We start from the raw sequence: 27321 nt of genomic DNA, 5'->3' as shown, positions 1-27321 counted from the left end.
TTCCAGAAGGGGCAAAACCCTCCTGAGAAATCCCAATACCACGCCATAATCCATTTCTTTGGGGCTGTTACTACTTCCTGGTCAAATTTATGCAGTCCAGGGCTTGCCAACCACCTTATTAAGGTTCTCAGTTTCTCCATCCCACAGAAGCACCATTCTCATGCTCTGATCCCCCATGGGACCAGACTTCCCCCATCCAGGGGTACCATGCCCAGTTGGGGCACCACTGTGGGAAGAGCTGTCTGCCTGGGATTGTAGAAGTGGACTGTAGTACCTGGTCTTCCCACTCCAGCCATGAGGCTGCTCCCAAAAACACCATGTCCAGCACAAAGTCATCCCAAGAAATCAATGGCAAATACAGCATGCTTTGGTGGAAGCATGGCAGAGACCAGGCAGACCTGGGCATACCCTGCAGCCAGGCAGGACAGCAGGAGGACAGCAGAGCTTTGGGTGAGTTACATGTCCCCTAGGACATCCCTTCAGCTCAGAGCAGCTGAAGACAAGGCAGGCAGACTGCTCAGATCAGAGGATCATTTAGGTTGGAAAAACACCTCCAAGATCATAGAGTTCAACCATTAATGCCAGGGGCAAGACAGTCTGAGTGGAGACATTGCAGCTGGGAGAAGGCACAGGTACTAATTGACTTTATTTATTTATTAGCAAGGTGAAGGCAGGGATCACACCCTGCCCACCCACTGGAGTCCCAAGTAGGTCCCTTGCAGACCACAGAGGGCTGAGCACCCTGTTGCACCTGTGGCACCAGGAGGTCCCATGGCACTGTGGAGTCCCTCGTGGGGACCGAGAGCAGTCACCAGGGGATAGCTTTACCTTCCCAGTTGAGCAGAGCCCCACTGTGTTTCTCAGAAAGGATTGGCAGCACAGACAACAGCCCCCGCACACTTGTGTCCACTGTCAGGTCAGCCTGCAAAGGGCAAAATGAGACAGTGGCATCATTCCAGGCCATCCAGCAGCACTCGCTTGGCTCATGTGCTGTAACAGCAAAGCTCCTTCCACCCAGAGTGAGCAGAGAGCCATGGGAGCTGGGACAAGTCCACTGTGTGGGAGGATGGTTCAGTATCTGCTGGCTTGGATGGAGGTGGCTTGGGCTGGGAAGCCACCCAGAGGTTTAAGCAAACAGGAAGAGATCCCTGCTGTGAGATGCTTTGTGCAGCCTTCACAAAACTCCAGTGCTGCAAGAACCACCCCACTGCAAAACACAGATCCTGCAGGATGAGTGGAAACCTCATGGAGCTGCAGTTCTTCACGGAATGGGGCACAGAATTTGATGGTGTTGCTCCTCTCCTCTCCTCCCTGCTCTGTTGGATTCAGATTCTCCGCATATCTTCCAGGCTGCCCAAAGGCCCTTTTTCCCCCTGAACAAGCAGCCTGATATGTGCTGATGCTACTTCCCAGACAGTATCCACACATTCTGCAGGGGCCCAACACAGACATGAGCACCTTGGGGCCCAACAGGCAACTCATTTTCACGTGGATTCTCCCTCCAGAGAGCCATCCTGGCCACCTGGGCTACCTCCTGTGCAGGTTTGTAGCCTTGGGTGCCACCCATGGGTTCCCTGTTGACCTGCTTGGCCAGAACTCACCTCCTGGGTGCCCATGTCTGTCTTCACCCAGCCAGGGTGCAGTGCCACACACAGGATCCCAGCTTCCTTGTAGGTCAGAGCCTGGCACATGGTCAGCATGTTGAGGGCAGCCTGGGTGAGGAAGGAAGCATTATCCATGGGCAGCAAAAAGCTCCATGAACCAGATTCCCTTCCCATCACTGCCTCTTGGTGAGGGAGAAAAAGTAAAGCCAGGTCTTCAAGAGACAGTGTGTGTTTCCCCTGGGTGGGCATGGAGATGCCCTGGGAGCTTGGGAACTCCCTCCATCTCTCAGTGCCAGGTGTTTCCCTGAGATCTGGCCTGGCCAAGTGCAGCTCTGCCCAAGGAGCTCAGAAGCCCGGGCAGGTCACCAGTGTCCATACCTTGCTGCAGCGGTAGGAGATGACAGGGTGGAAGAAGGAATCGGGTGTTTTCTTGATGGACCCCAAGAGGGTGGAGATGTTGATGATGGCTGCCTTGCTGCAACTCAGGCCCTTTTCTTTGCTGTCCTGGGCAGCCTTCTTCAGCAGAGGCAGGAAGGCCTGGGGAGAAGCAATCCAGTGGGACACCTGTGCCTTAAGCCAGTCCCACTTATGGCAACTGCAACCCAGGGAGGGTAAGGAAGAAAAGCAGGATGTCAGGAGAGCCCAGGTGTTGCTGCAGTGTCCCTGCACAATTCAGAGAGGCTGCAGAAGGCTTAGGCTTGAAGAGCAGCCCTAGCCTTCCCCCTGCACAGCTCCAAGAAATTTAGCAAAGCCCTCCAAGATTTCCGTTGTGACCATGGACAGCCTGGGATACCCTCAAGCTGTGCCAAATTTCATCCCCAGAGCTTCACCCATACCTGGGCCATCAGCATTGGCCCCACTGCGTTGGTCTTGTAGGTCCTGACCATGTCCTCAGCATCGACTGTCTCCAGCGAGGCCGTGGGGGTGTAGATGCCGGCATTGTTTATCAGCAGGTTCAGCCCCATTCCGCCCAGCTTCCCCTCCACCACCTTGGCCGCATCGGTGATAGCCGAGGGGTTTTCCACATCTGCAGTGCGAGAGAACAGTCTGAGAGTCACACGCGTGCTGGGGACAAGAGGGAGGGGAGGACACTGAGGAAAGCTGCGTGTTCTGACCCGCGCGGCCCTTCCATCCACGGGCACCAGATGGTGCTGTGAAACCAGCTCATCCCAACTCATCCCAGCTCATCCCAGCACCGCCTCCTCTGCCAGCAGCTGAAGGCTCCCACCAGGAAAATCCCATCGTGGGGGCAAACCGCTGCTGTGACTCCCATCCTGTGTCAGTTCCCAGCAGCCACTGCCTCCAAAGTCTATGTCTGAGCAATTTCTGGAAAACCCAGAGGGTTCTGAGGGGACAAGTCCCCAAGAGAAATGTGCTGGGACCTGCTGTGGGATGGTTCTGCAAGGTCTTTCTGCTCCTGTTCAAGTTCTGGGCTGATCTTACAGCATTTCCACAGGAGCTGCCTTCCTCCAGAGCCCTCCTGGTCTTGCCTAGGACTTGGGATCAAGGCAGAGCAAGGCACAGCTGGGGGAGCCAGGGGCTGCCCAGGATGGGTCTCAAGAACACTCTGGTCCTGTGGCCATGGAGCAAGAAGCCTCCAGGGAATGGGGTACTGAGGCTGAGACAGGTCTGGAGAAGCTGGGGTTTTGGCAGCAGGAATTGAAGCAGCTCTGAAGAACTGGAACCCCATGTAGAACCTGAAGGGAGGGAGGGAGGAAGGAAGGGAAGAAGAAATGGGGCAAGCATGGCTGGCAGTCACAGATTTACCAGCTCAGAAGCAGAGCACACCTACCCAGTTTTACAAGAACCAGGTTTGGGTGTTTGGATGCCAGATCTCTCAGCTCCTACAAAAAGAGACACAGAAACAATCAGCACGAGGCAAAGGCAATGCCAAGCATCATGCTGGGCTGCCAGCGATGGCCCACCCGGAGGGAAACATCTTCCAGGTGTTACTCAGTGCTTGTGAACAGCTGGGCTGGGGACCTGCCTTGGTTCTCAGGCTTCTCCCAGGCTCCTCCCAGGCTCCACAAAGTAATGTGCATGTGCTCAGGGCGTGACATGGCCATGCTGCAAGATGCTGTGGTCACTTTCCCAAGCGTCATCAGCAGCCCAGCCAGAGCCACGGCAAAGCATGGGAGCAAACTGTGAAGGACCAGTTTACCAAGGAAATTATGTGAACTGGCTGGGGATACAGCCAGAAGTGTTTCCCAGAGGCTGCTGGAAAATAGGTGAAAGAGGAAATCACATCAGGATAGGCCAGTCCCAGTTCTACTCGCTCTGGACTTCATTAATGATTAGTGAATTTAACCACTTTGCACACTTTTATTGTTTGTTTTAATCTCATGTGGATATTGGGAGAAGTGGGTTAGAAGCTGAAGACTGGGGAAAAGAAGGACTGTAAATCATTCAAGTGACCTTACAGCCGGAAATAACACTTGATAAACTATGTAAACAGTAGCCAGTGATCAACTAGCATGGATCTTAACAGTACCTGTGTCTCCTGCATCTGTGTACCTCCCTGTACTTCTGCTTCAGGGATCCCTTGGTTATCAAGATAAGAGAAATAAATTTATTCTTTGTGTTTTAGTCATCGATTGTCCTGCCTGCCTGCCTGCCTGCCTGTGCCAACTCACACAGTGAAGGATTCAGAAGTTCTTTTCAAAAGGGAAACTTTCGACTTCACTGTTCCTAGCAGCTCTTTGCTCTGAGTCTCCAACTATGGCAGGTTTCAGACACCAGAAACTGAACCATCCTGTTCAATGTGCCCAGAAGGATTGCTTTTAGAACTAAAACCCTCTTCCAAACATGCCCACAGGAGAAACACAAATTGGTGGTTTCTTTCGAGAGGAACATAGAGCAGGAGAGCTGCTGGCACTGGCTGTGGTTCACTGTCAGTTATCTCTGGACTTCCCCACCAGACTCCATTATCCCACATTAGCCCTGGGCACAAGAAATTATGTAAAATCCATTAACTGGTTTGTGGTGGCCAATAGATATTTATCCTCTCCTGTTTTTCCCAACTGCCTGTCTCAATACCACCCCAGCAGCAGCCTGCCCCACCCCAACACTTGGCCCAGGCACGAAAGGGCTGAAGTGATGTGGCACCAGGCTGGTGGAACAATACTCTGCTCTCTATGTCCTTGGTCATGGACTTCAGTGGCAGCTTGATGACACTGTCCTCACCCCACCACAGCTGGACAAGGCTTAGGGAAGTACCCCCTGGCTAGGAGAGTTGCATGAGGACCGCCTTGTAGGAAAACTGGCTCCAGTCCAGCCCTGAAAAAAGTCCCTGATCTCATCACTGCCTGAGTCGTTCGCGTTGTGGGGAGGAAGAACGGGGCAAAAATAAAAGACGTGGCCTATCTTTGACCCAGCCAACTTGGGCACCTGACCCAGCGTGAGCTGGGCACCCCTGGATTGGCAGTGGGGTGGATTCTCACTGCGCCAGGACTACTGACATGGAGTAATACACACTTGCAAGAAGGTGCCACAAACAAATCAGCTGGAGCCAGGATCTGTCAGAGGGCAAGTTTCTCCCTATTAGTATTTCAGTGGGAGAGCAAGCAGAGGCAGACAAGCTGGATGTTAAGAAGAGAAGGGGAGCTTTGTGATTCCATGCAGAAGCAACGTATGTCTCTCCCGTTCTAGTAAAGTGGAAAGCAGGGACAGGGGGATCCCACAACTCCACTGGCCACCACTTTTGGAAACCCCACGTTGTGAACCTCTGGATTTTGCAGAGAGCAGCGTAACTCATCAGAAGCGGCCCGAGCAGCACCGCCGCTCGCACCGCCCCAGCCCCGAGCCCAGCCCAGGTCGGCCCGTGCCCGCAGCGCAGGGCGAAGCCTTGGCACGAGAGAGCGGGTTCGGGCACACCCAGCGCAGCCCAGAACGGCCTGAAGGGTGGCACGGCCGATGCTTCGCCGGCTGCGCTTCAGGTGACAGGTGACTTCAGACAGCGGAGCCCCGCGCCAGCAGCGAGTTGTCCACGCCGGTGACAGGGGCCGAGCGTGCGCCCGCCGCTCCCCGGCCAGCACTGACCTGTGCCCGCGGCCCCTCGGGGTCCCGGCAGGTGGCGAAGATCCAGGCGGGGGGTCGCGGCGAGCCCAGCAGCTGCTTCACCAGCTCCAGGCCGATGCCGCGGTTGGAGCCGGTCAGCAGCACGGTGCGCGCCGCCGCCATCGCCGCCCGCGGCCCGGCCCGCCTGGCGCCGCCTCCCGACCCCGCGGGCCGCTCCGGGCTGCCCCAACCCGCGGGAGAATGAGGGAGAGAGTGTGTGTGTATTTTTGTGTGTTTGTATTTGTGTGTGTTTGTATTTCTGTGTGTGTGTTCGCCTGCCTGCCCACCCCATGTCCGGTGCAAACACAACACCGTCCCAGCCCTGATGGGAGGAGCTCGTGTTGTCGGAGCGAGCCGAGGGGGCTGAGGGCGCCGTGAGGGAGAAAACTCGCCGTGGGTCTGGCGTGGTGTCCTCAGCGCCTTTAGCACACTAATCTTACCAGATAAAAAATCTTTACTAGAAGAAATCTTTACTAGATTTAAAAAAAAAAATCCAACCCAAACTAAACCGGTTTGCGTGAGGAAGTACCAGCCCCTTTACAAGCTGTTTTATTGCGGGCTCAGAAATAAATGCACATGATTTGGCTCTTTCCCTGACCATTACATGCAATAAATCTGGTAAAGAAACAGATCCACGAAGATACTGAGGCTGTAGACCCTCCTATAAAGATGGGCTGAGAGAGTTTGGGGTTGTTCAGAGATGAGAAGGTTCTGTGGAGCCTTTAGAGCCTTTCCAGTGCCTCAAGGGACTCAGAGCTGGAGAGGGATTTTGCACAAGGGCCTGCAGGAACAGGACATGGAACATGGCTTCAGACTGACAGAGAGCAGGGATAGATTGGGTATTTGGAAGAAATTGTTCCCTATTAGTATTAGAATTTGGTTATTTGGAAGAATTGTGAGAGTGGTGAGGCCCTGGCAGAGGTTGCCCAGAGAAGCTGTGGCTGCCCCATCCCTGGAAGTGTTCAGGCCAGGTTGGACAGGGCTTGGAGCAGCCTGAAGGAGTCCTTGCTGATGGCAGAGGGGTTGAGATGGTCTTTATGGTTCCTTACAATCCAAATGATTCTTTGATTTAGGCAGCAGTTTGGGCTTGCAGGTGTTTTGAGGGATGTTTTCTCCTTATTTTTGTTGCTGAGTATCAGGTCCCTGGTTAAACAGCTGCACCAAAGGCGTGGTATAGAGTAAAGCAAGGAAAAGGTTTGCTGGCATCTAGGGATGGTAAAACAGGGCTGGAGGGAAAAGACAAAAGCTGGAGGACAGTGTCTGGAGGGGCTCTGCATTTACCAGCCTGCTGCCAGCCTGGAGGTGGGTGATATTGTTTTATTTTTAGCTGTTATATGGACAGCCAGCTACCCATTAAAATCCCATTATGGTAAGCACACAACTAGGATCTCAACAGCAAAGTAATGACTGATGTATATAAGGGTTATTATTTATGTTGCTTATTCTCATCCTTGTTTAACAAACACTACACAAAACATCTCTAATATTGATAAATACATCAGAAACTAAATATTTATGTAAGTCTGGAGATAGCATCAGGTGATTTGTGCTTACTCTATCCTGCTCCATGGTGGTTCAAGTACACAGGAGCCGCAGTTTACTTCAGGATATTAAAATGCTTTTAGACCTTTCTTCTCTTTTTTTCCTTTTACGGAAGTTGGAATTTAATAAAAACAAATCTTTGATTATACTACTAAATACCAAGAAGAAAAAACCCTTCCTTTTAGCAGATATTTGGATTAAGGGTACTGTTCTCCTTTTCCTGCCTCTTTCTGTGCTCAGGCCATTAATTTGGTGACTTCTCACCAGAAATGCTGTTCTGTCTATGGCAAAGTTTAGCAAATAATGACCGAGGGGTACAAACACTCAAGGTGAACCACAGGGTTTGGCCACCTATGCCACACACATCCAGCATGCTGCAGGCAAATTACATTGATGAACTCTTCCCAAAAAAGTGCCTGTTTGAAAAAGCCTTGGAGACAGGGCACAGCGATCTGCTGTTCAGAAACAGTTAAAGTGCAGCCACAGCTGAGGGCTGTTGTCAATGCAAATGTGAACCCTGAAAGAAAGGCAGTTCCAAGTATCACTAGCAGTACTTTCCAGGCAAGTGTGGGCGTTTCTTGACCTGCTTTTTTGCCTCTGTTCCCCATGAATGAAATAGAGGATTATTCATTCTTTGAAAACCTTGTAAAGTGTTGTGAGGCTTCCAGCAGGTAAAAATTAGAAATGCAACCAAAAAGAAAAAGAACACCAACAAATAATAAAACTAAAAAGCCCCAAGGCTCATCCAAGTGCTCGTTTCACCACAACAGACATTCGGAAACTCATTCTGCCTGGTAAAGCATGAGTGTGATATTGGGGAATTTTGGAGCGTTTGAGGGTATAAATCAGAGAATCCTAGAATGTTTTGGGTTGAATGGAATCTTAGGGATCAACTAGATCCGTCCCCTCTGCCACGGTCAGGGATGTTTTCCACTAGACCTCGCTAAAAATCCAAAGAAGTATTTGAGTTCACTTATCTCAAAATCAAAACTAGTAATTCCTGTTATCAGCTCATTGATGCTGTAATTTGGTTAAAGTTTCTGGACTGTAAAGAACAAAATACATGTGGCACATGTCCTTTGTACTGAGCTGATGGATCCATCATAAGTGCTGCTTTAAGTTACTGGATTTAGAAAAAAATGCAGTTAGAGGAAGAGGAATTTAAATTTTTTTAATTTAAAAAAGAAAGGTTAGTAGGGGTTTTTTCTCCTTCCTTTTTACAAATATAGTTTGAAACCATAATGAAAAATTATTGTGAGTTTTAATTTCTGCTGATAAAATACCAATGCAACCCATTTTACTCAAGCAGTGTCCACATCTACTTACAGAACAATATGAGTTTTTGCTGTTCACAGACTGCATCTTTTCTGCTCAGCTGCGTGGGCAATGGGTCACATCATGTAGGCTGGCAGGGCATTTTTGGAGTAGCATGGTGCTCAGCTTTTAACTTCTTTACAGGGAGTAAATTTTCAATAGTCCCTTATATGCTTTTTAATTTAAAGATTATGCTCATTCTTTCCTGCTTAAACGTCTTTCCTTGATAAGACTTAATGAATCTTTCCAATTGGATTCCTGAATTAACATCTGCATTATCATGTATTTATTAGTACACTTACCTGCACCTCCTTTTCTCATTTACATGGATGCCAAACCAAGGCAGTCACAAGCCTTTGCCTTAGTGTTCCTGAGATGGAGTATATCTGCCACATGTGATAGCCTGTTCTCAGCCATTCCTGTTAGCAAATCTAATAGTGGAAAAGCAAATTCATCTTGCTTGGTGGTTCTGAGGTCCCTCTTCATGGCTGAAGCATGAAGGATACCCCAGCCACTTATCCTTAAGAGGATGGGAGAAAAGAAGGTCTGTGAGGATCTGTGCTGTCCCCATGGGTCCTGGCAAAACAATCCTGTCCCTGTGCTGCCAGCCCTGTGGGCACCTTGGCTGTTGTCATGAGGGGAATATCTCCAAAAAGTGTTTCTGAACCCTGTGAGGCTCCAGGCTGGCACAAGGTCCAAACACTGTGGCCCAAGGGAGATTACATGGGCAGTGTGAGCATTTTAGATCCTCAGAGTCACAGAATCACAGAATGGTTTGGGTAACATAGAACCTTAAAGACCATCTTGTTCCAAACCCTGCCATGTGCTGGGCTACCTTCCACTACACCAGATTGCTCAGACCCCAACCAACCTGGCTTTGAACACTTCTAGAATTGGTGCAGTCACATTGTGTAATCTCTGCCAGGGCCTTCCCCACCCTCACAGGGAAGAATTTCTTCCGAATACCCAATCTCACCCTGCCCTCTTGTCAGTTTGAAGTAATTCCCCCTTATTCTATTGCTCTATGCCCTTGTCCAAAATCCCTCTCCAGGTCTGATAAAATGCAGGTGTAACCTAGATGAATCTGCTTGGAAAGCAGCAAAACTGAAAAAGGTGCCATGGGAACTTCACTTGGGAGCTACAGGTAAGCTCAGCCTCTCACCCCTCGTCCCTACATCCTTTCACAATGGGGTGTCACTACTCATGGAATCATATCATGGAATCACAGAATGGTTTCTGTTGGAAAAGACCTTACATGTTGTGAAGTTTCAATCTTCCTGCCATGGATTTCCAACCCCCACTAGATCACTAATCCTCTTCAGCCCAAAAGAAAATTAATCAGGGAGGGTGGGTGCTACACAGCTTCAGTTACAGTGCTGGGTTGGTCTCACCCCACCTCTGGCTCACCACTATCTATTGATTCTTTAGCGAATGACTAATAGGTGATGACAGACCTGAATGCATTGTGGAGTAATTCGGCCTGATAAATAGCAGCGAGTTTATTTCTTATTTACAGCAGATTAAATGTGCTAAAACTAATTGTGCCACACCCCTGTTCTGTTGGCAGGCAAAGAAAAGCATGTTCCTCCATGTTTCTGTTGGCAGCACTGTCAGTGTGCAATCACCTCAGTGTCTGAGACCATGCTTGAGTCTCCAGCAACTAGGGTGGAAAAGGTGTGACTGCCTCTTAGAAAACTGGCTCCGAGTCTTCCCAGTGTGGTGATGTGAAAACAGTCCATGGGTAAAATGTGCAGCAGCCCTGGGGTACTGGTGGAGGAGGGAGAGGAGCTACAGTGCCCCTGAGCTTGGTGTTTGTGAGGCTGCACCTTGAATCCTGTGCTCAGTTTTGGGCCACTCACAGAAACACATTGAGGTGCTGAAGTGTGTCCAGGGAAGAGCAAGGAAGCTGGGGAAGGTCTGAAGCACAAGTCTGATAAAGAACTGATGAGGGAGCTGGAAGGGCTCAACCTGGAGAAAAGGAGACTCAGGTGACCATTATCACTCTACAGCTCCCTGACAAGGAGGATGTAGCCAGGTGAGGTTGGGCTCTACTCCCAAGTAACAGCCTCAGGTTGTGCCAAGAGATGTTTCAATTGGTTATTAGGAAACAGCTCTTCACAGAAAGGACTGTCAAGCACTGGTACACAGGCTAGCCAGGAAAGTGGTGGTGTCACCATCCACAAGTGTTTAAAAATGCATGGTTGTGGCACCTGGGGACATGGTTTAGTGGTGGAATTGGCATTGTTAGCTTAATTGTCGAAACTGATGATCTTAGAGGCCTTTTCCAGCCTAAATGATTATATGAGGACTTTAATGCTCAGCTTAAGATTTAGACCATGCAAGAACATTTCAGAGCAAAGGAAGCATCTGAATCCCCTCTTAGGAGCTTTCCAAGATCCTTTCCAGAGGCTTGGGGACAGCAGCAGCCCTTGTGACTAGGCTGGGCTGCAAGGCAGTGAGGCTGGTTTCTTTCCCCTCTGCCTCTTTATGCCAGGCTGGACTTAAACTCCTGGTAAAGTAGTGCTTGTTTAAACTCTTAATAATCAATAATGCAGTGTGGGGCCCCAGAGCAAAGTCAACATTATAAAGTTACAGCTCCAAAACAGTGGAAGGCTACACAAGTGTGGTGACACAGCAAAAACTGGAGACTTAAAATCTTAATTGTTTGTTTTCTGATGCTATCTGCTTCTGAGGCACTGTGGAGGTTTCAAACAGGCTGCAGGTGATTGCATCATCCTCCACCTAGAGGAAGAAAACCGTGAAGTCTATTTGGAGGATTTGAGCTCCGGTGCATCTGTTGGCAAATACAATTGTGGTTTGAGGTCATTGAAAAGGAAATACTGAAATGATCTGTGGAGCCTAAATGCCAGTCCAGCCATCTGGGAGATCCTCAGCGAGAGATCAGTCTGAGACAGAAGCTGAAAGGCCCAAAGCTTTACATTGCTGGTAAGTGGTAGGAGTTCACAAAGGGAAAGAAATGTCTCAACCGAGTGTGGAAAATTCAAAAAGTAGACAGAGGTCAAGTTAATGTCAGGAAACTAAGTAGGAAAAAAATCAATTGCGTGTAACTTAAGGAGAGGCTCAGACTTGACAGAGAGAAGATATGGGATGGGCTCACCATAGAAGCTGCTGGTGTGCATCTTCCCAAATGGGTTTGGGGACGGTACCCTGTGCAGGTGGTCCCAGGTCAGAGCAGGGAAGGACCTGCTTATCTCACAGTGTCTGCCAGCTGAGGCCCAGAGAACAGGCTGGAGTGGGCAGGAGGGAATCAGCTGCTGCCAGAGCATGGAGACACACTTGGCATTGCCACTGGGAGGAAGCTGTTCTGGTTAATGCTGCTGCCAAAATATCTTGGGGCAGAAGGTGACAAAGAGAGCAGTGTTGTCTCCATTGCTGCCCAGCAGCCTGTGCAATGGCTCTGGGACTCAGTGTAGGAAAACAAGGGGTTGGCAAGAGGCTTCTGGGGATGTGTCTTCACTTACAGTGGGGCAGGAGCACATGCTACACACACGCACCTGATCCAGCCTTGCAAACCTGTAGTGCATCACCTGAGCTACTGAACTCCACTGGTGGTAGCATAGAACAGTCAGTGCCTCATGGCAACAGGTGAGGTGGAGAATAGGCTTTGAGCAGGGCATTTCCTTTGCAGGTAAATGTCCTGGGTGCCTGAGTCCTCTGTGGCTCTGAACAAAAGGAACAGCTCGACTTACGGCTGCATCCCAAGGGATAGGGTGCATGACCTGCAGCCTGGTGCTGTGCCAGCCATGCAGGTCCCCACCCTTCTGCCAGGAGACCATGCCAGGTTTGCTCTCCCACTCCAAAGGTCTTTTGCTGCAAAATGAGGGAGAGTTTGTAGTCTTGGAAGAGGCAGGAGCAAGGCAGAGAATATTTGCTCAGGGCCACCTGAGGCACAGCCTGGTATACTGTGTAAATTTTTTTTTACGAGGATGCTCGTAAAGGTCTCAAGCCCACCTGAGCCGTGGAGCTTCCCACATCCACCCACATACTGCTCTCTCCCTCTTCAACCACAACAGCCCCACCTGGCTTATGACATCAGGTTACCCAAGGAATGTATAATTTACCTGGAAAAGCTAAGTGATTTTTGCCTATAGGTAACTAGGGTTGGTCCCCAGCCAGGATATGTGTCCTGGAGCTGAAAGAGGTGAAGCAGTTCCTCGTCCTGGAGAGAAGCCAGCACTGGTCCAAGCCGTGAGTGAGTGAAATGGGACTCACTCTAAGGAAATATTAGAGAGCTGGTTAAACAGTGAGAGCTGGAGCAGAGGAGGACAAGCAGCATGGCAGAGCTCAGTGTCCGCTCCGTTCTGGTCACTGGGGCCAACCGAGGCCTCGGCCTGGGACTCGTCCAGCATTTCCTGAGGATGCCAAAACCACCACAGTGGATCTTTGCAGGCTGCCGGGACCCCAAGGGACAGAGAGCACAGGTGAGGCTGGGCTGGGAGACAGTGGCTGTGCTGGGGGCTAGATAAAGGCAGAAAGTGTCTGCTCCTGACCATGTGAGGAATGTCCTGCCTCAGGGGACTGGGGCACAGATATGAGATCAGCCTGTTCCAGTGTTGTGTGGGTCTGATGTGGAAAGCCCTTCTTGTGAAGGTGTCCAGCCCATGGGAGGCATGCAGCTTCCCACATCCCTTCCACGTGCTACTCCTTCCTTACTCATCCACATCATCTTCTCCTGGCTCATGGCAGCACTGAAAAGTAATTGCAGTTTGGTGCCTAAATGCTTCCTTTCACTGGAGATCCATTAGGTCCGGTAACATTTTCTGCTTGGAGACCCTTTTTTCCTTGTACTATGTCAAATTTCACTAATTCTTTATCTCTTAAACTGCGGAGACATTTTTTAGGGTTATTTTTTTTAATTGCACTTTGATGGACACACACATCTTCATTGGTATCATTTTGTGTGATAAATCCATATTTATTTTTTACATTAAACCATTTAACTGTTCCTAAAACATTTTTAGCAATGATGTTTTTATTTTTGGTGGTGAGCTTGTGTTTGTGGCTGTGCAGCTGGACGTGCAAACGTAAAGTTTTTACTACTGAAAAGTCTTCACTTTGCAATTTTCCTGCAGCCTCGTTTAAAAAGTTATTATTTAAAAATGATTTTTGTGAAATGCCAGGAAAATTTTCACACATCCAGCGAACTAAAAGCTTTAAATCCCCCTTTAAAAACTGAAAATTGCTGCAACGAAGAATGTTTTTAAATTGAAGGTAAATTTCCTGCTGTGAGCAGATGTATTTTACAGGCATTTTTCACCCCTAGTTTTTTCCCAGCACGCGAAAGTAAAAAAAAAGCAAAGAGTGATGCAGAGTTTGAAACTCACCACAGTAAAATTAAAAGACAGTCTTATGCTGGTTGATGTAGATGCATTCACGGAAAAGAGTCCCTGTTCGGAGCGCCATTTGTAGCTGTTTTTTGGGGAGCTGGATGCCCTCCAACTCCCGGGACAGCTACACAGAGTTCAGATAGCTTAGAACTCGAGCAGCAGAGCCCTCAGCTACTTGCTAGCGAAGGAGGAAAGCTTGAGACCGTATTCCAACAGTTCCAAAGACAGCTTTATTTCTCCGAAGGGAAATCACCAACAAAGGTCTAATTACATTAAACAACAAAAGGGTATTTATAGGTTTCTGGAGGATTGAACTTTTACCCAATAGAATTTACACATTTCAAAGTAACCAATTATCTTTAAATTCTAAGTAAGAAAAGAACCAATGATTGTAACACTTTAAGAACCAATAGAAATCCTAAAAGATAACGGGAGCTAAGGAAAGGGAAGGGGCCCCTGTCCTTAGGAATTCCTTTGTTTCAAAGGATAAGATTCCAGGGGCCTGTTTTGGTGGAGGTAGAATATTCTACAGAATTCCATGGGGGCAGGTCCATCAGAGCTCCTGTGCTGATTTTCCATGGGTGGGAGTTGCTTTCCTGAGCCCCAGCTCTGCCTGCCCAATCTCTGCTGGGGCATTTCCCCCTGTCCTGGTCCTAGGTGCTGGTTGCTGGGCAGGTCCCTCCCCTCAGTTCCCTGCTTGGCCCCTCTGTCCTGGATGTTTAGGGTTTTCAGCTTTCTCCATTGCCCTAGAGTTCCTCCTTCCCCCAGCCTTGCCTGGACCAGGGACTCAGGCATGGTTTGCATCTCCCCCTCTGCCCCACAGCCCCCTGTGACAGTGGATGAGAGCATGCAAGGGATGCTGAAGGTCCTCTCCTCCCTCTCTGAGAATAACGCCGGTATTATATAATGAATATATAACTTCCTGGACTGGGAAGGGAAAGTGATACTCTGGTGAGGCACCACTTCAGGATCCTGGCAGCCAAGAAGTACCTTTGGAACTCCTCCCATGTCCCACACATCCTCAATAAACTCCTGCTGAGACCCCCAGCTCTGTTGTGCATTTGCAGCTCAGGGGATGGCCCTTTCCAAATATCCCACTCCTCCACTGGGGATTGGTGGTGTTTTGCCTGACAGAACCAGGCAGGGGTTGGGTGTCAGGGGCAGGGTGTGATCCATGGGCTCCCTCCTGTCCAAGGGCATGGTGCCTGGGGCAGCATCTCCAGCACCTCCCCTGGAACCTCACCTTGCTGGCCCAGAAAGGGTACATGGAGTCCTCTGGCACCCTGAGGCACAGCCCGATGGAACCCAGTGTGGTGGAGATGTTGATGAGAGCAGCCCTGCTGCAGCTCAGACCCTCCTTCCCTTGCCTCTCCTTGTCCATGGCAGCATGTTTCCCAAGGACATCACAATTTTCCAGGAATCACCCAGGGTTTTTTGCCCTTTGGAAACAGGGACTGGCTCCCAGCCAGGATCTTTGTTCAGGGGTTTAAAGGTCTGGAGCAGTTGCTCCTCCTGGATCCATGGGTTGGTGTAAAACCTGTGTGGGTGGGGTGTGTGTTAAAAATACAATAAGAGAGTATTAGGGAGAAGAGCAAACAGTGAGAGCTGGAGCAGAGGAGGACAAGCAGCATGGCAGAGCTCAGTGTCTGCTCCGTTCTGGTCACTGGGGCCAACCGAGGCATTGGCTTGGGACTCGTCCAGCATTTCCTGAGGATGCCAAAACCACCACAGTGGATCTTTGCAGGCTGCCGAGACCCCAAGGGACAGAGAGCACAGGTGAGGCTGGGCTGGGAGGCAGTGGCTGTGCTGGGGGACTGGGGGACTCAGTGCCAGCAGGAAATTGGAACAGGGAGGGCTCTGGCAAGTGTGTGGAGACTCAGTCAGGTACCTGGGCCACAGGGCAGCTGGGCTGAGACCACATGGGAGCAGCTGTGCATGGGATGTGTGGAGGGAACTGTGCTACTTGGTCAGAGTCTTCCCCATCCATTTGGTTCAGGGCAGCTGGAACACAGTGCGGGGTCCACAGTAGAGCAGGGATGCAGCCAGAGCAATGTTGTCTTTTCCTGGGAAAGGCTGAGTCTCTGTACAGCCCCTCCAGCCTCTCCCTGCCTACACAGTGTCCTCTCTTTCAGGAGTTACAGAATTTGGCCTCCAAGCACCCCAACATCATCATCGTCCCGCTCGGTAGGTGCCCTGAGCTGGGGATCCTTTGCCCCAGTTCCTCTGGCGAGTGCCCAGGCTGGGCACACCCTGGGAGCCCCGTGCTGGGAGGGAGCTGTGCCAACAGGCTGCTGCCTGTGGGGCCATGGGGCACTGCCACCTCTGGGGGAACACAGGGGACTGCCCCCATGGGGACACAGGCTCTGACCTCCCCTGTGTCGGCTCTGCAGAAGTCGCCAACCCCACCAGTATCAAGGCAGCTGCAGCCAAGGTTGGGGAGCACCTGGGGGGGCTCTGGGCTCAACCTCCTCATCAACAATGCTGGAATTGTGAAGTTGAATGCACTTGATACTGAGACACTGGAGGACATGAGTGAGGTTTACACCACCAACACCATTGGGCCCCTGTTGATGGGCCAGGTGAGACCCTCACGTGGGCAGGGCTGTGCTGGGGGAGAATGAAGGGCTGGTGGGAGAGGGTTCTGCCTCCACTCCAGTTACCAGTGTGCTCTCAGTTGATGAGAAGCTCATAGAGCCATGGACTGGAGCTCAGGAACTGCAGCCTGGCAGGGAAGAGCAGGGAGGATGCCCCAGTGCTGCTGTCCATGTTGCCCACTGTGGAAGGAGTTTCTCCCCTGCCCTGTGCTGTGTCCATGTGTGCTCCTGTCCCTCTGTCTCCACGCAGGCATTTCTGCCCTTGCTGAAGAAGGCTGCCCAGGGGAGCCCAGGCTCAGGGCTGAGCTGCAGCAAGGCTGCCATGGTCAATATATCCAGCATCGTTGGTTCCATTTCTTCTTCCTTTGGCTGGGACAAGATGCATGTTACCTCGTACCGCTGCAGCAAGGTACTGTCACACCTTTGCTCCTCGTGCCCAGCCATGGGTCCTTTTGCTGCCCCCCTTCCCCTCCTACCACCATGGCCTCCCTGTCTCCCCACAGGCTGCTCTGAACATGCTGAGCAAGTGCCAGTCCCTGGCGTACAAGGAGCACGGCATCCTCTGCGTCGCTCTCCACCCCGGCTGGGTGCAAACCGACATGGGCAGTTCTGGTGGAGAGACGGTAGGGATTTCATGGGGGCAGGTCCATTAGAGCTTCTCTGCTGATTTTCCATGGGTGGGAGTTGCTGTCCTAAGCCCCAGCTCTGTCTGCCCTCTCACTCTTGGGGCAGTTCCACCTCTCTTGGGTGCTAGGTCCTTGGTGCTGGGCATTTCCTTGCTGTCACTTGTTATCTCAGTTCCTCCTCCTGGGGTTTTCAGCTTTCCCCTTTGCCCTGGAGCAGCTTATTACCCTGCTGCTCCAGGGCCCTCAGCCAGGCCTCAGGCATGGGCTGCATCACCCCCTCTGCCCCACAGCCCCCTACGACAGTGGATGACAGCGTGCAAGGGATGCTGAAGGTCCTCTCCTCCCTCTCTGAGAAGGACACAGGCACCTTCCTGGACTGGGAAGGGAATGTCATACCCTGGTGAGGCACCACTTCAGGATCCTGGCAGTGGGATCCTGTGCCATTGCTGCCACGTTTCCCACATCGTCAATAAACTCCTGTCAAGAGCTTCCAGGTCTGTTGAGGATTGCCAGCTCATGGGATGGCCCTTCCCAGATATCCCACTCCTCATCCCAGGATGCAGTGGTGCCCACAGCTGCCCTCAATCCATGGCTGTCACTTGGATCCCCATGAGTGTCCTGTGGCACTGTGACTGCTCTCTGGAGACCTCCCCTCCAGGAGGCACTGGAGAAGCTGGAGCAGGGCCCCTCTCCTGAGAGGAAAGAGATCTTTGAGCCCCTGCACAACTGGATTTCTCTTGCCCAGGCTGAGCTGCCTGAGGGGCTGGGGGTCCCAGTGACCAGCAGCCCTCGCCCCTCAGCTGGGGGATGCCTGGTCACAGCAGGGACAGAGGGACACACATTACTTGGGCAGAGCACAGGGATCCTGCCCGGGGCCGGGGCGAGGGGTTTGTGACTGGATGTGGAGACAGAGCAGAGAGGCACCAGCTGCCAGAGTTTACATAGATGGGGGTACAGAGTACAATGGGACCACAGGGAACACATGTGGGTTGGAGAAGGGGAGAGAAATTACTTCCCAAGCCCTTCTCTTCTTTAAGCTCTGCAGCCAAGCACCTCATCCCCATGTCCTGGGCAGCCTGGAAGAGGCACAGACATGCCAGCACAATGCAGGGTGTGGGTGAGAAGAAGAGGAGACATTTGCCAGGCAGAAAATGGCTGAGGAGGTGGGAAATGGCACTCAGTCCTGGGAAAAAGCATCAGCATGTCCTGCTGGAAAGGCTCAGTCCTGGCTGCTTCTCTCCCAGTCTCTGTGCTTCTGCCTGGCAGAACCAGGCAGGGGATGGGTGGCTGGAGCAGGGTGTGATCCATGGGCTCCCTCCTCTCCAGGGGCACCCTGCCTGGGACAGCATTTCCAGCACCTCCCATGGTGTAACTTGAATATTTAGTGTGTAGGTGTTTATTTCTGGGGGAGAGATTTCCCTATTCCCACAGACGCTGTGTGTTAATAAACTAGGGGCTTGAAAAGCTCCTCCCTCTACCCATACAACCTTGCAGTTTTCGTTTGGAGGTGTCAAAGGCTTCTCCAAATCACCAGATTCTAAAGCCTTTTGCTTTACCTTCATCCGACATCTGGGTCCCAGAAAGCGATGACATCTGATTGGAACATCGATGGGGCTGGAGCTGCTGCTGGCATTGTAGTAGCAGCAGGGTGGCTTGTGTTCCCTTCCTGGATGTCTTGGGTGTTCATCTGTTCTGTGGTTTCCTGGAGCTATTCTACTCTAGGCTTCTGATACCAAGAAGCTGTGGGTACTGTTATCGCAGCAGGATCAGGGCTGAAGCTCGGAGCAGGAATGGTTTTCGTAGCTTTGGTGTTGATATTGCTTGATTCCGAAGCACTTCTGGGTTATCACCTGCTTCTAGTATGATGTCACCATGGCGCGCCCTCTCTTGGCAGTTGTGAATTACCAAAATATGAGTATTGGTCTAATACCAATACTCAACTGTGACGGACAAAAGACTCTCTAACAATTTAAAGTGAGAAAGTGTATGTTTATTCAGCGCTGGGCAGCAGCGTGAGGTAATCCTCTAATACACACCGCAAAATTACAGGTGATCACAAAGTCTATTTATTAGCAAAGGAATCAAACAAATACATATTCATAATAACAGCTCCTCCTATCCCCCGCTTCCTATGGTAATTAACTTGAATAGATATTAAGCATGCGTGATTGATTTCTGAAATTAAGTCTGGGGTCATTTTTGTGGGGAGGGGTTTTAAAAGGAGGAAGTAAGGCGAGTCTTCCTCACCCTAAACTCTTGACCTGTTCTATCACTGACAATACAAATGATTACTGGGGATAGTCCAATTTTCCAAAGAATAGGTTTCTAGTTGCATTGTCTATGTTGGATTTGCTCACTAGTTTCATCTTTTCCCATTGTAAGCGCAGCTAAGCAAACATGAGATGACAGACAATCAATTATTTAAGTTTCAGATAACTACTCCCTCCTAACTTTTAATTGTTTTCAGCAAGATAACTAAAATCCTTATTTTCTAAAATTAGTGTTTCAGTTGTTGGTAGGGGTTTCTATGGTGACTGGAGGTGGAGGCAGGCTTGCTTGCTGGGGTGAAGTCACGCCCTCCAAAGGCTGGACTGGGGTCAGGACCCCTCCGCTCTGAGGCTGGATGGGGGCACCACCCACCAAGGCTGGGTCGAAGGAGGAGGTACCTCCCACCAAGGTGTGGTCAGAGTAGGAGGCTCACCCCCCCAGGGATGGGCTTGGGATGAAGCTGTGCCCCACAAGGGCTGGGCCAATGGTGGACCCACACCCCATGAGGGAGGCTGGGTTTCTTTTTTACTGCCAGTGGCCACGAGGCAGCTGCCATCTTGGGAATTTTCCTGGGACTTTTCTTCCCCTGCCACGAGGTTGCCACCATATTGGGGTTTCTCCTGAGGCCCCCCCACGGCGATTTGGGATGGATTAGGGGTCTCTGAGCCGGCTACTAAGGGTTTACCAGTCAGTAAAGTCTCTCTGCATGAAATAGGTACAATTTCTTCCATGCTGCTGCTAGACAAATAGGCTTTTATATCCTTTAGCAACTTTAAGATAATTCTCTAAGGTTTTGAAGCCTTAATTGCATTTTTGTCATTGTTTAAAGCAGCATTTAATATTTGTCCTCCAATTTTAGTCCAATTATTTACATTAAATGCAGTTGCCTTAGTTAGTTCTATCCCTTCGCCTTTTGTCCATGATATTAAATCAAAAAGCGATTTTTCTTCATAATGTATCTCCCATCCTTGTAAAAATTTGGTCCATACCTGGATTACTGGATGCTTTTCTGTGGAGATGTGTCCTCCCATGTTTTCCTTAGCTCTCAGCTAAAATTTTCTTCTAGTCTCTTTTCCGGAAGACAGTTTTCTTCCTGTCCCATGGACATTCCTGGATCATGGCCAAAATTTTCTCTGGTCTCTTGGAGGATCCCTGGCTCCCGGCCAGCTTTTTCCCACCTCTTTTCTGGGCTTTCTTCCCTAGCTCATTAGCTAGAATTTCCCATCATCTCTTTATCTGGACGGATTTCTATCTCCCCCTTCTTTCGCAGGTATGGCTAAATGTCAGAATCATGTCGGGATCACCAATTGCAATGTGAATGGTGCTGCGTCCAAGACAGAGACACAAGCAGTCTGTTCCCCATGTGAGGAAAAGCCCTTTATTGTATTTAACTGCACCATAAATAGCCCTCTTAATGTCCCTTGGCAAGCACTTGTGATTGGTTCAAAGTTTAGGCTGCCCAGCTCTTTGTCTGACCACTAGCCTCTGCAGCCAGGTAGGAAACTATTGGGTCAAATCCCAGTCTGATTCCGTCTGTCCTATCCCTGTCGCTGGAGGACTGTCTGTGCCATGAGGCTGCTTCTCCCATATATGGAAAATCAATTTGCAAAGTAACGAGACAGCTTATATTGTGGCAGCTCACCTTGCTGGCCCGGTACAGGTACATGGGGGCCTCTGGCACCCTGAGGCACAGCCCGATGGAGCCCAGTGTGGTGGAGATGTTGATGAGAGCGGCCCTGCTGCAGCTCAGATGCTCCTTCCCCTGGCTGCCTGCTCCATGAGTGGCAGAAATTCCTGCTGCAAGGACGCAGATGCTGCATGAAGATGTGGCAAGCCTGCAGTTTGTGTCTTGCTGGAGTGCAGTGCCAGCAGGTGGTGATGTGCTGGCCATGCAGGTGCCCGTTATTCTGTCAGGAGACTGGACCCATGGGTTTGCTTCCCTCCATGGGAGCTTTATTTCACTTGACAATCAGGGAATGGGCATTGGCTTGGAGGAGGCAAGATCAAGACAAGAGCTGTCTTCTCGTGGCCATGAGAGGAATATCCTGCCTCAGAGGACCAGGGCAGGGGCATGAGATCAGCCTGTTCCCAGTGTTGTGTGGGTCTGATGTGGAAAGCCCTTCTTGTGAAGGTGTCCAGCCTAAGGAAGCCACGGAGCTTCCCACATCCCTTCCACGTGCTGCTCCTTTCACCCTCATCCAGATCATTTTCTCCTGGCTCATGGAGCATGTTTCCGAAGGACAGCAGAATTGTTCTGGAACAAGCAAGGGTTTTTGCCCTTTGGAATCAAGGACTGGCTCCCAGCAAGGATCTTTGTCCTGGAGTTTAAAGGGCAGAAGCAGTTTCACCTCCTGGATCCATGGGTTTGTGTAAACCCTGAGTGGGAGGAGTGTGTGTTGAAAATGCTCTAAGAGAATATTAGGGAGCAGAGCAAACAGTGAGAGCTGGAGCAGAGGAGGACAAGCAGCATGGCAGAGCTCAGTGTCCGCTCCGTTCTGGTCACTGGGGCCAACCGAGGCCTCGGCCTGGGACTCGTCCAGCATTTCCTGAGGATGCCAAAACCACCACAGTGGATCTTTGCAGGCTGCCGGGACCCCAAAGGACAGAGAGCACAGGTGAGGCTGGGCTGGGAGGCAGTGGCTGTGCTGGGGGATTGGGGGACTCAGTGCCAGCAGGAGATTGGAACAGGGAGGGCTCTGGCAAGTGTGTGGAGACTCAGTCAGGCACCTGGGCCACAGGGCAGCTGGGCTGAGACCACATGGGAGCAGCTGTGCATGGGATGTGTGGAGGGAACTGTGCTACTTGGTCATAGTGCGGGGTCCAAGGTAGAGCAGGTTTGAGCCAGAGCAATGTTGTCTTTTCCTGGGAAAGGCTGAGTCTCTGTACAGCCCCTCCAGCCTCTCCCTGCCTACACAGTGCCCTCTCTTTCAGGAGTTACAGAATTTGGCCTCCAAGCACCCCAACATCATCATCGTCCCGCTCGGTAGGTGCCCTGAGCTGGGGATCCTTTGCCCCAGTTCCTCTGGCGAGTGCCCAGGCTGGGCACACCCTGGGAGCCCCGTGCTGGGAGGGAGCTGTGCCAACAGGCTGCTGCCTGTGGGGCCATGGGGCACTGCCACCTCTGGGGGAACACAGGGGACTGCCCCATGGGGACACAGGCTCTGACCTCCCCTGTGTCGGCTCTGCAGAAGTCGCCAACCCCACCAGCATCAAGGCAGCTGCAGCCAAGGTTGGGGAGCACCTGGGGGACTCTGGGCTCAACCTCCTCATCAACAATGCTGGAATTCTGAAAGCAAACACACTTGAATCTGAGACACTGGAGGACATGAGTGAGGTTTACACCACCAACACCATTGGTCCCCTGCTGATGGGCCAGGTGAGACCCTCACGTGGGCAGGGCTGTGCTGGGGGAGAATGAAGGGCTGGTGGGAGAGGGTCTTGCCTCAACTGCAGTTACCAATGGGCTCTCAGTTGATGAGAAGCTCATAGAGCCATGGACTGGAGCTCAGGAACTGGAGCCTGGCAGGGAAGAGCAGGGAGGATGCCCCAGTGCTGCTGTCCGTGTTGCCCACTGTGGAAGGATCTTCTCCCCTGCCCTGTGCTGTGTCCATGTGTGCTCCTGTCCCTCTGTCTCCACGCAGGCGTTTCTGCCCTTGCTGAAGAAGGCTGCCCAGGGGAGCTCAGGCTCAGGGCTGAGCTGCAGCAAGGCTGCCATTGTCAACATGTCTAGCTTTTGTGGCTCCATCACTTCCCCTTTCATTTGGAAACAACTTCAGGGCATGTCATACCGCTGCAGCAAGGTACTGTCACACCTTTGCTTCCCCTGCCCAGCAGTGGGTCCCCCTGCTGCCCCCCTTCCCCTCCCACCACCATGGCCTCCCTGTCTCCCCACAGACTGCTCTGAACATGCTGAGCAAGTGCCAGTCCCTGGCGTACAAGGAGCACGGCATCCTCTGCGTCGCTCTCCACCCTGGCTGGGTGCAAACCGACATGGGCCACTCTGCCGGACACGGGGTAGGAATTCCATGGTGGCAGGTCCATCAGAGCTTCTGGGCTAATATACATCGAGGGGGAGTTCCTGTCCTGAGCCCCAGCTCATGCTTCCCTGCCCAATCGTTTTTGGGGCAGCTACCTCTGTTCTGGCTGCTGGGTGCTTGGTCCTGTGTGCTGGGCAGGTCCCTCCCCTCAGTTCCCTGCTTGGCCCCTCTGTCCTGGATGTTCAGGGTTTTCAGCTTTCTCCATTGCCCTAGAGTGTCTCTTCCCCCAGCCTTGCCTGGACCAGGGACTCAGGCATGGTTTGCATCTCCCCCTCTGCCCCACAGCCACCTTTGACAGTGGATGAAAGCGTGCAAGGGATGCTGAAGGTCCTCTCCTCCCTCTCTGAGAAGGACACTGGCGCATTTCTGGACTGGGAAGGGAAAGTCATACCCTGGTGAGACACCACTTCAGGATCCTGGGAGTCAAGAAGTACCTTTGGCACTGCTCCCATGTCCCACACATTCTCATTAAATTCCTGCTGCAACCACCAGCCCTGTTGTGTATTTCCAGCTCATGAGATGGCCCATTCCCATATAACTCACTCCTCCACTGGGGATTGGTGGCGCTTCTGCCTGACAGAACAAGGCAGGGGGTGGGTGGAGGGGGCTGGGGGTGATCCATGGGTTCCCACCTCTCCACAGGCACAGTGCCTGCGACAGCATCTCCAGCACCTCCCCTGGCTCCTCACCTTGCTGGCCCGGTACAGGTACATGGGGGCCTCTGGCACCCTGAGGCACAGCCCGATGGAGCCCTGTGTGGTGGAGATGTTGATGAGAGCGGCCCTGCTGCAGCTCAGATGCTCCTTCTCCTGGCTGCCTGCTCCATGAGTGGCAGAAATTCCTGCTGCAAGGACGCAGATGCTGCATGAAGATGTGGCAAGCCTGCAGTTTGTGTCTTGCTGGAGTGCAGTGCCAGCAGGTGGTGATGTGCTGGCCATGCAGGTGCCCATTATTCTGTCAGGAGACTGGACCCATGGGTTTGCTTCCCTCCATGGGAGCTTTATTTCACTTGACAATCAGGGAATGGGCATTGGCTTGGAGGAGGCAAGATCAAGACAAGAGATGTGTTCTCGTGCCCATGTGGGGAATGTCCTGGCTCAGGGGACCAGGGCAGGGGCATGAGATCAGCCTGTTCCCAGTGTTGTGTGGGTCTGATGTGGAAAGCCCTTCTTGTGAAGGTGTCCAGCCCATGGGAGCCATGGAGCTTCCCACATCCCTTCCACGTGCTGCTCCTTTCGTCCTCATCCAGATCATCTTCTCCTGGCTCATGGCAGCACGTTTGCCAAGGACAGCAGAATTTGCCTGGAGCCACCAAGGGTTTTTTGCCCTTTGGAAACAAGGACTGGCTTCCTGCCCTTTGGAAACAAGGACTGGCTTCCAGACAGGATATTTTTTCAGGGGTTTAAAGGTCAGGAGCTCTTGCTCCTCCCCGATCCATGGGTTGGTGTAAACCCTGAGTGGGCGGTGTGTATGTTGAAAATGCAATAAGGAAGAATTAGGGAGCAGAGCAAACAGTGAGAGCTGGAGCAGAGGAGGACAAGCAGCATGGCAGAGCTCAGTGTCCGCTCCGTTCTGGTCACTGGGGCCAACCGAGGCCTCGGCCTGGGACTCGTCCAGCATTTCCTGAGGATGCCAAAACCACCACAGTGGATCTTTGCAGGCTGCCGGGACCCCAAAGGACAGAGAGCACAGGTGAGGCTGGGCTGGGAGGCAGTGGCTGTGCTGGGGGATTGGGGGACTCAGTGCCAGCAGGAGATTGGAACAGGGAGGGCTCTGGCAAGTGTGTGGAGACTCAGTCAGGCACCTGGGCCACAGGGCAGCTGGGCTGAGACCACATGGGAGCAGCTGTGCATGGGATGTGTGGAGGGAACTGTGCTACTTGGTCAGAGTCTTCCCCATCCATTTGGTTCAGGGCAGCTGGAACACAGTGCGGGGTCCACGGTAGAGCAGGGATGCAGCCAGAGCAATGTTGGCTTTTCCTGGGAAAGGCTGAGTCTCTGTACAGCCCCTCCAGCCTCTCCCTGCCTATACAGTGCCCTCTCTTTCAGGAGTTACAGAATTTGGCCTCCAAGCACCCCAACATCATCATCATCCCGCTCGGTAGGTGCCCTGAGCTGGGGATCCTTTGCCCCAGTTCCTCTGGCGAGTGCCCAGGCTGGGCACACCCTGGGAGCCCCGTGCTGGGAGGGAGCTGTGCCAACAGGCTGCTGCCTGTGGGGCCATGGGGCACTGCCACCTCTGGGGGAACACAGGGGACTCCTGCATGGGGACACAGGCTCTGACCTCCCCTGTGTCGGCTCTGCAGAAGTTGCCGACCCCACCAGCATCAAGGCAGCTGCAGCCAAGGTTGGGGAGCACCTGGGGGACTCTGGGCTCAACCTCCTCATCAACAATGCTGGAATTCTGAAAACGAACACACTTGATGCTGAGACACTGGAGGACATGAGTGAGGTTTACACCACCAACACCATTGGTCCCCTGCTGATGGGCCAGGTGAGACCCTCACGTGGGCAGGGCTGTGCTGGGGGAGAATGAAGGGCTGGTGGGAGAGGGTTCTGCCTCCACTCCAGTTACCAATGGGCTCTCAGTTGATGAGAAGCTCATAGAGCCATGGACTGGAGCTCAGGAACTGGAGCCTGGCAGGGAAGAGCAGGGAGGATGCCCCAGTGCTGCTGTCCGTGTTGCCCACTGTGGAAGGAGCGTCTCCCCTGCCCTGTGCTGTGTCCATGTGTGCTCCCATCCCTCTGTCTCCACGCAGGCATTTCTGCCCTTGCTGAAGAAGGCTGCCCAGGGGAGCCCAGGCTCAGGGCTGAGCTGCAGCAAGGCTGCCATCATCAACATATCCAGCACTGGTGGCTCCATTGGTGCTTTACTGACTTGGAATAGGATTCAAGCCACCTCGTACCGCTGCAGCAAGGTAGTGTCACACCTTTGCTTCCCCTGCCCTGCCCAGCCGTGGGTCCCCTTGCTGCCATTCCTTCCCCTCCCACCACCATGCCCTTCCTGTCTCCCCACAGGCTGCTCTGAACATGCTGAGCAAGTGCCAGTCCCTGGCGTACAAGGAGCACGGCATCCTCTGCGTCGCTCTCCACCCTGGCTGGGTGCAAACAGATTTGGGCTCTGCTGTTGGAAAGGTAGAGGGAATTCCATGGTGGGAGGTCCATCAGAGCTCCTGTACTGATTTTCCATGGGTGGGAGTTCCTGTCCTAAGCCTCAGCTCTGCCTGCCCAATCTCTGCTGGGGCATTTCCCCCTGTGCTGGTCCTGCATGCTGGGTGCTGGGCAGGTCCCTCCCCTCGGTTCCCTGCTTGGCCCCTCTGTCCTGGGTGTTCAGGGTTTTCAGCTTTCTCCATTGCCCTAGAGTGCCTCCTTCCCCCAGCCTTGCCTGGACCAGGGACTCAGGCATGGTTTGCATCTCCCCCTCTGCCCCACAGCCCCCTGTGACAGTGGATGACAGCGTGCAAGGAATGCTGAAGGTCCTCTCCTCCCTCTCTGAGAAGGACACAGGCACCTTCCTGGACTGGGAAGGCAAGGTCATACCCTGGTGAGATACCACTTCAGGATCCTGGTGCCCAAAAAGTGCCTTGGGCCCTGCTCCCATATTTTCTACATCCTCAATAAACTCCTGCTGAGACCCCCAGCTCTATTGTGCATTTCCAGCTCCTGGGATGGCCCTTTCCAAATATCCCACTCCTCCTCTGGGGATTGGTGGTGATTTTGCCTATCAGAACCAGGCAGGGGTTGGGTGTCAGGGGCAGGGGGTGATCCATGGGCTCCCTCCTGTCCCATGGGCATGTTGCCTTCGACAGCATCTCCAGCACCTCCCCTGGCTCCTCACCTTGCTGGCCCGGTACAGGTACATGGGGGCCTCTGGCACCCTGAGGCACAGCCCGATGGAGCCCAGTGTGGTGGAGATGTTGATGAGAGCGGCCC

At 52.3% G+C, this 27321-nt stretch overlaps 3 protein-coding genes and 1 pseudogene across 3 annotated transcripts; 3 read left to right on the top strand and 1 right to left on the bottom strand.

Annotated features, from left to right (window-relative positions):
* Positions 1-628: 628 nt before the first annotated feature.
* LOC130257750 (C-factor-like) lies at positions 629-5901 on the bottom strand. Its single transcript, XM_056500573.1, has 6 exons — positions 5643-5901; positions 3397-3448; positions 2441-2631; positions 1983-2141; positions 1602-1712; positions 629-922 (listed from the first exon to the last, which is right to left on the bottom strand). The coding sequence occupies exons 1-6, from the start codon at positions 5781-5783 to the stop codon at positions 809-811; spliced, it is 768 nt and encodes a 255-aa protein (XP_056356548.1). The 5' UTR covers positions 5784-5901; the 3' UTR covers positions 629-808.
* Positions 5902-12747: 6846 nt separating this feature from the next.
* On the top strand, positions 12748-17577 carry LOC130258008 (C-factor-like; annotated as a pseudogene).
* Positions 17578-21639: 4062 nt separating this feature from the next.
* Positions 21640-23880, top strand: LOC130258007 (C-factor-like). The gene is made up of 6 exons (XM_056501023.1): positions 21640-21967; positions 22284-22335; positions 22541-22728; positions 22994-23152; positions 23247-23366; positions 23675-23880. Exons 1-6 carry the CDS (start codon positions 21821-21823, stop codon positions 23786-23788), a joined length of 780 nt encoding a protein of 259 aa, XP_056356998.1. The 5' UTR covers positions 21640-21820; the 3' UTR covers positions 23789-23880.
* Positions 23881-24036: 156 nt separating this feature from the next.
* Positions 24037-27028, top strand: LOC130258009 (C-factor-like). The gene is made up of 6 exons (XM_056501025.1): positions 24037-25081; positions 25438-25489; positions 25695-25882; positions 26148-26306; positions 26407-26523; positions 26823-27028. Exons 1-6 carry the CDS (start codon positions 24935-24937, stop codon positions 26934-26936), a joined length of 777 nt encoding a protein of 258 aa, XP_056357000.1. The 5' UTR covers positions 24037-24934; the 3' UTR covers positions 26937-27028.
* Positions 27029-27321: the final 293 nt, after the last annotated feature.

The sequence above is a fragment of the Oenanthe melanoleuca genome, chromosome 11 (assembly GCF_029582105.1).
Source record: "Oenanthe melanoleuca isolate GR-GAL-2019-014 chromosome 11, OMel1.0, whole genome shotgun sequence".
NCBI classification, from domain to species: Eukaryota; Metazoa; Chordata; class Aves; order Passeriformes; family Muscicapidae; genus Oenanthe; species Oenanthe melanoleuca.
The sequence above is the reverse complement of the archived record's forward strand: the minus strand, read 5'-3'. Positions and strand labels throughout refer to the sequence as shown.